General features: G+C 42.6%; 1 protein-coding gene across 1 annotated transcript in view; it reads right to left on the bottom strand.

The window, feature by feature from the left end:
- Nucleotides 1–274: 274 nt before the first annotated feature.
- Nucleotides 275–12,681, bottom strand: part of jmy (junction mediating and regulatory protein, p53 cofactor) — a 66,876-nt gene continuing 54,469 nt past the window's right edge. Inside the window, exons 3-10 of the mRNA XM_082955602.1 lie at nucleotides 8,163–8,313; nucleotides 6,754–6,923; nucleotides 5,722–5,887; nucleotides 5,311–5,498; nucleotides 5,130–5,213; nucleotides 3,383–3,478; nucleotides 2,757–3,267; nucleotides 275–2,655 (exon numbers count right to left, since the gene is read on the bottom strand). Coding sequence (XP_082811728.1) covers nucleotides 2,339–2,655; nucleotides 2,757–3,267; nucleotides 3,383–3,478; nucleotides 5,130–5,213; nucleotides 5,311–5,498; nucleotides 5,722–5,887; nucleotides 6,754–6,923; nucleotides 8,163–8,313 — 1,683 coding nt within the window. The 3' untranslated portion in view covers nucleotides 275–2,338. The remainder of the gene's footprint in view (nucleotides 2,656–2,756; nucleotides 3,268–3,382; nucleotides 3,479–5,129; nucleotides 5,214–5,310; nucleotides 5,499–5,721; nucleotides 5,888–6,753; nucleotides 6,924–8,162; nucleotides 8,314–12,681) is intronic.

Genomic DNA, 12,681 nt, shown 5'->3' with positions numbered 1-12,681 from the left:
GGGTTGTCATTTTTTCACTATCTGAATGTTCCTCCTTGTTTTCTCTAATCTGCACTCATTTCAGTTCCTGTCCTGATGCTTCCTGTATAACATCACATCCACTCACTGCCTAAAAGGGGATTGTTTGGCTGTATTTTTATGAAATACTATTTGTGGTTGACCTCATGTGGCTGTGCATGTTGTACTAGACCCAACAAAAGGCTGTCTGGTTTGGCCAAAGGCTGAGTTGAGTTTTAATGGCTCTGTGATGCCAAGTCAAAGAATAGGACAGGAAGACATTTCAGTACTTGGTTTTATTTTGAAGGGAAAAAATGTAACTGGGATATATAAAGCAGTTAGGAATGCAATAACAGTAAGACGACAGTAAAAGGCAAAAAAAACAACGTTTAAGCACGTTTACATTTTGTATGGTATTGCTTTATAAATTCTTACTCCATTTCTTAAATCATGAAGTGTTTTACTCAAATACTTAGGATGTTTTTAAGCATGCCAATGTATTTTCAGGATGTACATTTCATTACATATATTACATTTCAGTTTAATATAATATTGCACTTATCTAGTGACGGACTCATCTTCAAATCAGACCAGGCCAGCCACATGCATAAGGTCATACAAGTCAAAGGTTATAGGTCAAACTGTAGTGTTAGCTAAAGACAGAAAGAAGAGATGGAAATGAATAGTAAAAGATTTTACAAATCATGTATAAAATAAACAAAATACTTAAAGACCCCAAATACAATGAAAACTGACAAAAATTTAAGTGATTTTACAACGGACAGGTTTGTACTGTATATGTCTACAGATAACATGAGACAGGACTAGGAAGGGGGCATCTCAATTTAACTAAAATGGCTGCCTCTACACTCCTAAACTTCTCTCCATCTGCACTAAAAAAAATCTGTACAGTGAAAAGCTAATTCCTCTGAGTCATTCTACTGTGTTGCTGTCACCTACCCACCGTTTATAGATCAGTGCAGATGAAGGAGAAGAAGCCACTTCAGACTAGAGACCCAGTCAGAGATATGCGGACGCTGCAGAAAGTCACATGATTGGGTTTTGACCACTTGCCATGAAGACACAGCATGAAGCATGAGCCCCATATGCTAAGCCTACTGACTCACTGTGGTTAGTTACCAGTACCATACCACTGGTGGATTCAGTGAGGTAAACACAGATAGAAATATAATGAATAGAGCTGACAAGATCCCTGTTCTACATGACCGACAATCATATCAGTTCTGCACCATACATTTCTATCTGAGCGTTTTTCAAGACCGGAAAAATACAGTACTACCACCTTTGACCTGGCCAAATGTCAACTTGGACAGCAGTTGTACACACAGTCCTTCAGTTCCAAACAGTACATCATTTTCTCTTCAACATGTCCTTCATACTCAGTGCATGATTTATTACAGTAAACAGAGATTGTTCCTATAGAAATAGTTTCAGTTTTGACAACTCTTAGATACAACACAGATAAAATAACCAGGCGTAGATAACGTGAAGCGACTCCACGGTTATAGTGGACTCATGAAAAATAATATCAGTGAAAATAAAGCGGTGAAAAAAAGAAACACTCCTTTCTAAATGAAAACGACCTTAAAAAGAACGTAAAAGCACACTTTAAAAACCATCAACAGAAACACATGTCATGATGGAATATGAATATAGAGTATGGAATGAATGACACCTGTCTTTGTAGAGCTGGACAGATCAGCTGACTTTAAAGGGCACTGGTTTTACAGAGAAAAATATCATGACTTCTCGACACCAGGGGTTGCCACGCTCACCCGCAGAGGACTGGACGGTGTGAGTGCAGGCATTTTGTTCCAGCCAAACAATAACACACTTTATTCTATGGGGGGTTGAATTAACATTAAAGAAAACACTCAATCCTGTCAAACGGAAAACAAACTCACCCCAGCAACCTAACCTCTTCCAAGCTCTTAGTTAATTCTATATAAAGGGATCCCAGAACCCTAGCTCTCCAGTCGGGGCACTGACAAGGAGCCTAATTCCCCCGTTTGGTCCAGGACAAAGAAGGAATCGAGTGAAGGAATTACTTTTACATAGTGACTTTCATTACTAGGTTCTCAAAGTGCTTGACTATATAGAGCGTGAGGAGTCAGCACAACACAGAAAACCAAGAGCAAAGGCTAGTGGTCCATTACAAAGACGAGAAGAAATAGTAAGAAATAGTTAACATCTCTACTCAGGAAACATCTCTACTCAGCTTTCAGGCTGTCAATGTGGAGCCAGAAATAGTAGATGGTAGTGGCTGAGGTCAAAGGTCAGAGTCCCAGTCGGTGCCGGTGTATGTGTGTGTATCTTGTATCTAGTTCTCCCAGTCGGTGCAGGGCAGGCCTTCGTCCTCAGACTCAGACTCAGGCGAAGCCTCCTTGATGCGTCTCAGGGCTTCATGGATGGAGCGGGTCAGAGCGTCGGCAGAGTGGGGGAACGAGCCCTTGGTGTGCCGCTGCTGTTCCGGCCGCGTCCGCACCTTCTTCAACCGGACGCCCTGCCGGATCTGGGCCAGGATGTTGTTGCTCTCGTCATCGTCTGGGTCGGGGGCTAGGACTCTCAGCTCAGCCTTACGCAGGTGGAAGCTGCCTCTCTTCAGGGAGTTCAGGACCTCGTCCATGGGAGAACTCGCTGGAGAGATGGGAGAATGGAACAATGTTAAAAATCTTGTCAAGTTATGATTTTAATATATTCCTTTAAAATCCAGGTAACAGTATGTTGTCATGTCTGACCTCTCCTCCATTGTGAGGAGTCCAGCATGGCTGTCTTCTTCAGTTTCTTTCTGGCTGTCTGCAGCTGACTGCTGTCAAAGAAACGTGGGGAGAAGGGAGCCAGGGGGAGCGGCTCTGAATCCGACCCAGCCTTGGACTGCCGGACTGGGCTAGTGGGGTGAGCCCACTCAACTCCCTCACTGGAGAGGTCATCTAAGGAGGGAGGGGGTGGGGGAGGAGGAGGGGGAGGAGGTGGAGGGGCAGAGGAGGGGATCGCTGAGAGGGGAGGAAGAGAGGGGGCAGAGAGAGGCCCAGTGGCGCCCCCTAACAGGGGTAGAGAGACACTCTGGTGACCACAGGCATCAGAGGGAGGAGCAGAGAGCTCAGGGAGATCAACAGAATCTGTTTGGACACTGGCAACCAGGGTCTCAGGCCTCCCCGCGGGGGAGAGGGGAGAGGAGGTTTTCCTCCGGGAGTGGCCGTGGGACATACGCAGTCTGCTGGACTTCAGAGTCACCTGACCAGGGAAACGCTGCAACAGAAAGAACCAACAGTTACAACATGCGTCTAAACACAGCGTCAACCTAAGATGTACTCAACATGAGAGGTTTAGACTGTGTTATTCAGAGGTAACTGTGTCCTCTCACCTGTTTGAAGCTGCGTAGTCTGTCCAGAGTTCTCGACCTATCCAGACTCATTCTGGCGTTACTCCTCTCCTCCTCTTCCTCCTGCTCCTCCCCTCGCTATGGAGAAACACAGACAGGATGAGGATCTATTCACCATCATTCCTATAACACTGAATCAACTAGAGGCATGGCCGATTAATTAGGGCCGATTAATTAGGGCCGATTAATTAGGGCCGATTTCAACTTTTCATAACAATCGGTAATCTGCCTTTTTGGACGCCGATTATGGACGAATACATTGCAATCTACGAGGAGACTGTGTGGCAGGCTGACCACCTGTTACGCGAGTGCAGCATTAAAATGACCTGTGGCTGCAAGGAGCCACGGTAAGTTGCTAGCTAGAACTTATCGTAAAACAATCAATCTTCACATAATCACTAGTTAACTACACATGGTTGATGATAATACTAGGTTAACTAGCTTGTCCTGTGTTGCATATAATCAATGCAGTGCCTGTTAATTTATCATCGAATCACAGCCTACTTCAACTTCGCCAAACGGGGGATGATTTAACAAAAGCGCATTCGTGAAAAAAGCACATAAGTTGCACAAATGTCCCTAACCATAAACATCAAATCCTTTCTTAAAATCAACACACAGAAGTATATTTTTTTAAACGTGCATATTTAGTTAAAATAAATTAATGTTAGCAGGCAATATTAACAAGGGAAATTGTGTCACATCTCTTGCGTTCAGTGCAAGCAGAGTCAGGGTATATGCAGCAGTTTGGGCCACCTGGCTCGTTGAGAACTGTGTGAAGACCATTTCTTCCTAACAAAGGCCATAATTCATTTGCCAGAATTGTACATAATTATGACACAGGTTGCGCAACGTAACAGCAATATTTAGACTTGGGGTTGCCACCCGTTCGATAAAATATGGAACGGTTCCGTATTTCACTGAAAGAATAAACGTTTTATTTTTCAAAATAATAGTTTACGGATTTGACCATATTAATAATGACCTAAGGATCGTATTTCTGAGTGTTTATTATAATTAAGTCTATGATTTGATATTTGATGGCGCAGTCTGACTGAGCGGTGATAGGCAGCAGCAGGCTCGTAAGCATTTATTCAAACAGCACTTTACTGCGTTTGCCAGCAGCTCTTAGCAATGCATGAAGCACAGTGCTGTTTATGACTTATCAATTTATCAAGCCTATCAACTCCTGAGATTAGGCTGGCAATACTAAAGTGCCTATAAGAACATCCAATAGTCAAAGGTATATGAAATACAAATGGTATAGAGAGAAATAGTCGACGCGTAATAATTCCTTTAATAACTAAAACCTAAAACTTCTTACCTGGGAATATTGAAGACTCATGTTAAAAGGAACCACCAGCTTTCATATGTTCTCATGTTCTGAGCAAGGAACTTAAACATTAGCTTTTTTACATGGCACATATTGCACTTTTACTTTCTTCTCCAACACTTTGTTTTTGCATTATTTAAACCAAATTGAAAATGTTTCATTATTTATTTGAGACTAAATAGATTTTATTTATGTATTATATTAAGTTAATATAAAAGTGTTAATTCAGTATAGTTGTAATTGTCATTATTACAATTATATATATAAAAATCGTCAGAATAATCGTTATCGGCTTTTTTTGGTCCTCCAATAATCGGTATTGGTATCGGCGTTGAAAAATCCTAATCGGTCAACCTCTAGAATCAACACAAACACTAATGAAACATATCAGTGTACCTGTTGCAGTGCTTGATGGGTCTGGTCGTCTTTACTACCTTGGCGTTGCTGTATCTTCTGGTTGTGGTTGATGATACAGATCTCCTGGTTACAGATAAACAAGACATATTACAGCCAACACATTACAGGCTTTGATTTGTTAGTAAGTCCAGAGCTAAGCGTGTGATTGGTTGATTATTACCTTTTTGGTTTTAAGGTAGGCCTTCTTGGCGGTGATGCGTCCCCTGCGTGCCTCTAGCTGTCTGGTCCGCTGCTGCAGCTGGCTGAGCTTGTCTCTGAGGGGGGGAAGAGAGGCTGAGGGGTCCTCTACCCTCCGCATGGCATCAGGACTCTCATACGCATCATAGTACACTACCTCGTCCTGCCGCTCTGGGGAGGGAAGGGCACAGAGAGGTACACTGTTAGATAACCTCACTAGTAGTGTTTCTACAGAGGCTCTGGAGCTGAGCAGTTAGAACAGGTCTAGTGGTTCATTAACAGTAACAGGTATAGATGTATAGTAGTCTGGGGAGGCTGGTGAGTTGGGCGTTGAGCAGAAGTTCCTAGTCTGAATGTTACTTAGAAGTAACAGGTATAAAGTGCATAGTATTACCAGTGATCTGTCTGCGGAGGCTGGTGAGCTGGGCGTTGAGCAGCAGTTCCTCACAGCGCAGCACCTCAGCCTGGATGTCATAGAGCTGCAGCTGGAGCTCATAGTACAGCGCCTCCATCTGGTCCAACCGCTGCATGGCATCCTCTCCCTCCTGCAGGCTCTGCATCTGAGACAGACAGACATAGAAGGTCAGAAACACAGACAGAGAGAGAGTCAGAGTATTGTGTACCTCAGGGATGGACAACTTTGATGGGGGTGGGGCCCTTATGGGAGTGGGGGCCACAAGAAATCTGAACTCATCATGAAGGGCCGCAGTTGCTGGCGGGTCTGCGTACACACATGTGCATTTTGAAATTGCACCTTGGTTATTCTACTATTCTAACTGCAACAGCAATTTGAGACCCGACTGAGTTTTTTCTTTTTGTTTTATTGATCTGAGGGCCTTCAGAAGGGGGGCCGCCGCCAGTTGCCCATCCCTGGTGTACCTGATGTGTGGTGAGATATCTGGTGTAAAATGGCTGCCGTGGCATCACCCAGGTAGGTGATACACATTGGTGGTGGATGAGGCATGATTCCCCAATACAATGTGCTTTGAGCATCTTGAAAAATGCTTTATAGATTTATCAGTACTGCCCCTCTCAGGCCGTGTTTCCTCTGCTTCAGGCAGATCTCCTTGGCCCTCATCAGTTGACTATTTATTACTATAATAACAGTAGTAGTATAGTAATAGTATTAGTTGTAGTACTGTAATATAGGAGTAATACCTCCTCTTTCAGGCCGTGTTTCCTCTGCTCCAGGCAGATCTCCTTGGCCCTCATCAGTTGACTATTTATTACTATAATAACAGTAGTAGTATAGTAATAGTATTAGTTGTAGTACTGTAATATAGGAGTAATACCTCCTCTTTCAGGCCGTGTTTCCTCTGCTCCAGGCAGATCTCCTTGGCCCTCATCAGTTGACTATTTATTACTATAATAACAGTAGTAGTATAGTAATAGTATTAGTTGTAGTACTGTAATATAGGAGTAATACCTCCTCTTTCAGGCCGTGTTTTCTCTGCTCCAGGCAGATCTCCTTGGCCCTCATCAATTGCAATGTTTCCTTGGAGACGGCGTACTGCAGACGCTCCATGCGGTCCACAGCTGCAGCCCATGTCGACTTGCCAAACTTCCTCTGGTCCACACGCATCCGCTCATACACCGCTGCAACACACACACACCCACAGAACAATTACTGTAAAACTTCAATTAATAGCTTGGGCGTTTATTTGCTTAAACAGAACACAACAGGCACGTATGTGTTATCATTTGCACACCATGTCACATTTATTTTGTCTTAGTATGCCTCTATATATATATATATTTTTACAAGATATGTCCTTGACAGAATACTTATTTTCCTCTCTGCATTTTTGTCAGTTCTTACTTTCACCACTAGAGGGCTATCTGCTGATTTCTAGCGGTCTGTACTGCCTAAGTTGGAGACAAAAACAAATGATTTACATGTTTGGGAATAGTTATAGACTTTGTAGTCAGTGTGGAGCCAGTGGATAGTTGGGTTATGGTTAGTTTGGGGATTCTGGGAGAGCAGTTTAAAGCCTGGAGATTATGGTCTGATTGAGGGGCTGATCTGCCATCTGGATAATTCATGGCTCTGGAGTTTGTCTGTACAGAGTTGTGTGTGTTTATGTGTTTCTCTGTGTGTTTCTCTATAGGCGTGTTCACACTGCACCTTAGCCTGGGGCTAAGGGAGATTCTGCAGGTTATTTTTATAAGTAAATTCATACTATTTAATCCTGAGGACAAAAACCAAAATAATTTAAATCAGTGCAAAAACAATGGTTGCTCTGCCTAACAAAAATGGTCGCTATGCAGGCTGGCTAAGGTCTTCTCACTTAGCCAACTAAAGCTACAAACTCTACAGCTGGAAGGGCAGCAAACGATCCATTTTCCTCTGTTTTCTATTGATATTTAATTGCATATATCCATGATAATAATATTGTTGCATGATTTCGCCTGGATCAGAAAAGTTGACGTCTCGTTCATTCACTGCATTCTTTGTGAGATAGAATTTCAAAAGTGAAACATTGTTTCCGATGTCAGACAGGCAGACAGCAATGTTTATACAAAGCATCACTGTTGGAAATCAAATGCTAGAAGCAACAGGAAATATTGTGTTAATAAATTGCTTATAATATTGGTTGTGAGTCAGAGATGTTGGTCGCATGTTGTGTTTGTCAGTTAGCCCAGGGCTTGGGTATACAAGTGTGAATCCTTAGCCAGGGCTAAAGCTTAGCCCAGGGTTAACAAATACTTATGTGAACACAGGCTAAGCTAACCCAGGCAAGTCTAGCCTGGAGCTAAGATATCCCGGGGCTAAGAACAACGCCAGTGTGAAAAGGCCTTATGTGTGTATGTGTGTGTGTGTGTGTGTGTGTGTACCTTTCTGAGCCTTGGCGGTGGTCTCAAAGAACTTGACGGTAAGGTCCTGTATGGAGAGGACGGCAGCGTGAGCCTTCCTCATCCACTCCTCATCCTCCCTCCTCAGCCCCTCCACACGACGAGGCCCCAGACGCTCCGTCTCCAAGGAGATCTGACCGAGGGGACACAGATCAATAGGGGTCACACAAAGGTCAAATCAACATAAATCAATTACATTTTTATGAATATATTATCCCAGAGGGAAATATGGTGTGCTGGTCCAGCAGGATAAAATAAAGGGATTGGATTAATAAATGAAAGTCAAACTCTCGCACATTGATACATTGAGAAATTCAGACCTTACAAATAGTGATTAATTGAGGATTTAAAGTACCTCAATTCACCTGGCCTCATGTCATACCAGTCTTTAACAGCAGGTTGTGCTGTGGTGTAGCAGTCAGGGACATAGAGCTTCAAGACTGGACATGTGTTTACTGTACTACTAAACCCAGTGTCCTCCTTTGTTGTAACTTTTGATAACTGTAGGACGTTCTCTAAGGTTAAGACAACCTCATTTAATCAAACATACTGAGGCAACGACAATCGAGTGCTTAAGTGTTACTGACTTCTCAGGCTTATTAGTTCATTAGTTGGAAGTGACTTGGGTAAGGTCTTTTACACTGTCTTTGTAGCTAGCTAACCAGCCCTGGATAAGCCCTGTGTGAATTAGTAAAACATCTGATCAGTGTTCTGTTCATTGTGTGTTTTAGCTGGAACATATTGTAGTTAGAGCAGCTGATTTCCTAAGAACAGCCCACTGTTTTGCTCTTGTCTGGAACAGACTTGATTTCAACGTCCACGGATGTAGATTTTTGTTCCGGTCCAGAACAAATCTGAATCCATCATAGACGTCTATGTTTGGTTCAGATTTGGTCCGGTCTGAACTAGCTTTGATTTGGCTCAAACAAACATATATGCTTGGTTCAGATTTGGTCCAGTCTTGATTTCAACGTCCAGAGTTGTCCGGTTCTACCGGCCTATATTTGGTCCAAACATAGACGTCTATAATTGGTTCAGATTTGGTCCGATCCGGACTGGCCTTGATTTGGCCCAAACATAGACATTTCAAAAGTTTGGAAAGCACAATACAGTAAATAAAAGTTGAGTACAGCACAGTACCTTAGAGTATAGTACAGTATAATGTACTCTATTGTACCCTATTTTACTCTAATGTATTCTACTGAACTAAACTGTAGTCTACTGAATTAAACTGTCCTGCTGCTCATTGACTACAGCTCAGCGTTCAACACCATAGTGCCCACAAAGCTCATCACTAAGCTAAGGTATCTGACGGTATCTGACGTTAAGGCGCTACATAGGGTAGTGCATACGGCCCAATACATCAGAGGCCAAGCTTCCTGACACCCAGGACCTATATACCAGGCGGTGTCAGAGGAAGGCCAAAAAATTGTCAAAGACTCCAGTTACCCAAGTCATAGACTGTTCTCTCTGCTACTGCATGGCAAGCGGTACCGGAGTGCCAAGTCTAGGTCCAAAAGGCTCCTTAACAGTATCTACCCCCAAGCCATAAGACTGCTGAACAATTAATCAAATGGCCACCCGGACTATTTACATTGACCCCCCCCCTTTTGCTTTTACACTGCTGCTACTCGCTGATCTTCATCTAAGACACAACAATAGACAAACAGTGTGTTTAAACTAATAACACACAAATTATTGTATGTTTCTTGTCTATATTAAATACATCATTTAAACATTCACAGTGTAGGTTGGGAAAAGTATGTGAACCCCTAGGCTAATGACTTCTCCAAAAGCTCATTGGAGTCAGCTAACCTGGAGTCCAATCAATGAGACGAGATTGGAGATGTTGGTTAGAGCTCCCTTGCCCTATAAAAAACACTCACAAAATGTGAGTTTGCTATTCACAATAAGCATTGCCTGATGTGAACCATGCCTCAAACAAAAGAGAATTCAGAAGACCTAAGAATAAGAATTGTTGACTTGCATACAGCTGGAAAGGGTTACAAAAGTATTTCTAAGAGCCGTGATGTTCATCAGTCCACAGTAAGACAAATTGTCTATAAATGGAGAAAGTTCAGCACTGTTGCTACTCTCCCTAGGAGTGGCCGTCCTGCAAAGATGACTGCAAGAGCACAGTGCAGAATGCTCAATGAGGTTAAGAAGAATCCTAGAGTGTCAGCTAAAGACTTACAGAAATCTCTGGAACATGCTAACATCTCTGTTGACGAGTCTGCGATATGTAAAACACTAAACAAGAATGGTGTTCATGGGAGGACACCACGGAAGAAGCCACTGCTGTCCCAAAAAATATTGCTGGACGTCTGAAGTTTGCAAAAGTGCACCTGGATGTTCCACAGCGCTACTGGCAAAATATTCTGTGGACAGATGAAACTACAGTTGAGTTGTTTGGAATGAAGATAAAACCCTATGTGTGGAGAAAAAAAGGCACATCACACCAACATTAAAACCTCATCCCAACTGTAAAGTATGGTGGAGGGAGCATCATTGTTTAGGGCTGCTTTGCTGCCTCAGGGCCCGGACAGCTTGCTATCATCGACGGAAAAATTAATTCCCAAGTTTATCAAGACATTTTGCAGGGAAATGTTAGGCTATCTGTCTGCCAATTGAAGCTCAACAGAAGTTGGGTTATGCAAAACGACAACGACCCAAAAAACAGAAGTAAATAAACAACAGAATGGCTTCAACAGAAAATACATCTTCTGGAGTTGCCCAGTCAGTCCTGACCTCAACCCGATTGAGATGCTGTGGCATGACCTCAAGAGAGAAGTTCACACCGGATAGCCCAAGAAAATTGCTGAACTGAAACAGTTTTGTAAAGAGGAATGGTCCAAAATTCCTCCTGACTGTTGTTGCAGGTCTGATCCACAACTACAGAAACGTTTGGTTGAGGTTATTGCTGCCAAAGGAGGGTCAACCTGTTAGAAAATCCAAGGGTCCACATACTTTTCCCACCCTGCATTGTGAATGTTTACACGGTGTGTTCAATAAAGACATGAAAACGTATAATTGTTTGTGTGTTATTAGTTTAAGCAGACTGTGTTTGTACAGTTGAAGTCAGAAGTATACATACACACAGAAATTAAAACTCGTTTTTCAACCACTCCACAAATTTCTTGTTAACAAACTATAGTTTTGGCAAGTCGGTTAGGACATCTACTTTGTGTATGACGCAAGTAATTTTCCCAACAAATGTTTAGAAATTATTTCACTTATAATTCACTGTATCACAATTCCAGTGGGTCAGATGTTTACATACACTAAGTTGACTGTGCCTTTAAACAGCTTGGAAAATTCCAGAAAATTATGTCATGGCTTTAGAAACTTCTGATAGGTGGATGTATTTGGGGATGTATTTCAATGCCTACCTTCAAACTCAGTGCCTCCTTTGCTTGACATCATGGGAAAATAGAAAGAAATCAGCCAAGACCTCAGAATTTTTTTTTAGACCTCCACAAGTCTGGTTCATCCTTGGGAGCAATTTCCAAATGCCTGAACGTACTACATTCATCTGTACAAACAATAGTACGCAAGTATAAACACCATGGGACCACACAGCCGTCATACCGCTCAGGAAGGAGACGTGTTCTGTCTCCTAGAGATGAACGTACTTTGGTGCGAAAAGTGCAAATCAATCCCAGAACAACAGCAAAGGACCTTGTGAAGATGCTGGAGGAATATATATATATCCACATATATATATCCACAGTAAAACGAGTCCTACATTGACATAACCTGAAAGGCCACTCCGCAAGGAAGAAGCCACTGCTCCAAAACCGCGATAAAAAAGCCAGACTGCACATGGGGAAAAATATCATACTTTTTGGAGAAATGTCCTCTGGTCTGATGAAACAAAAATAGAACTGTTTGGCCATAATGACCACTGTTATGTTTGGAGGAAAAAGGGGAAGGCTTGAAAGCCAAAGAACACCATCCCAAACGTAAAACACGGGGGTGGCAGCATCATGTTGTGGGGGTGCTTTGCTGCAGGAGGGACTGGTGCACTTCACAAAATAGATGGCTTCATGAGGAAGGACAATTATGTGGATATATTGAAGCAACATCTCAAGACAGTCAGGAAGTTAAAGCTTGGTCGCAAATGGGTCTTCCAAATGGACAATGACCTAAAGCATATTTCCAAAGTTGTGGCAAAATGGCTTAAGGACAACAACGTCAAGGTATTGGAGTGGCCATCACAAAGCCCTGACCTCAATCCCATAGAAAAGTTGTGGGCAGAACTGAAAAAGTGTGTGCGAGCAAGGAGGCCTACAAACCTGACTCAGTTTCACTAGCTCTGTCAGGAGGAATGGGCCAAAATTCACCCTACTTATTAAGGGAAGCTTGTGGAAGGCTACCCGAACATTTGACCCAAGTTAAACAATTTAAAGGCAATGCTACCAAATACTAATTGAGTGTATGTAAACTTCTGACCCACTGGAATTGTGATACATTGAATTATAAGTGAAATAATCTGTCTGTA

The sequence above is a fragment of the Salmo salar genome, chromosome 01 (genome assembly GCF_965601325.2).
Source record: "Salmo salar chromosome 01, fSalSal1, whole genome shotgun sequence".
NCBI classification, from domain to species: domain Eukaryota; kingdom Metazoa; phylum Chordata; class Actinopteri; order Salmoniformes; family Salmonidae; genus Salmo; species Salmo salar.
This window is presented reverse-complemented; position numbering and strand designations above follow the sequence as displayed.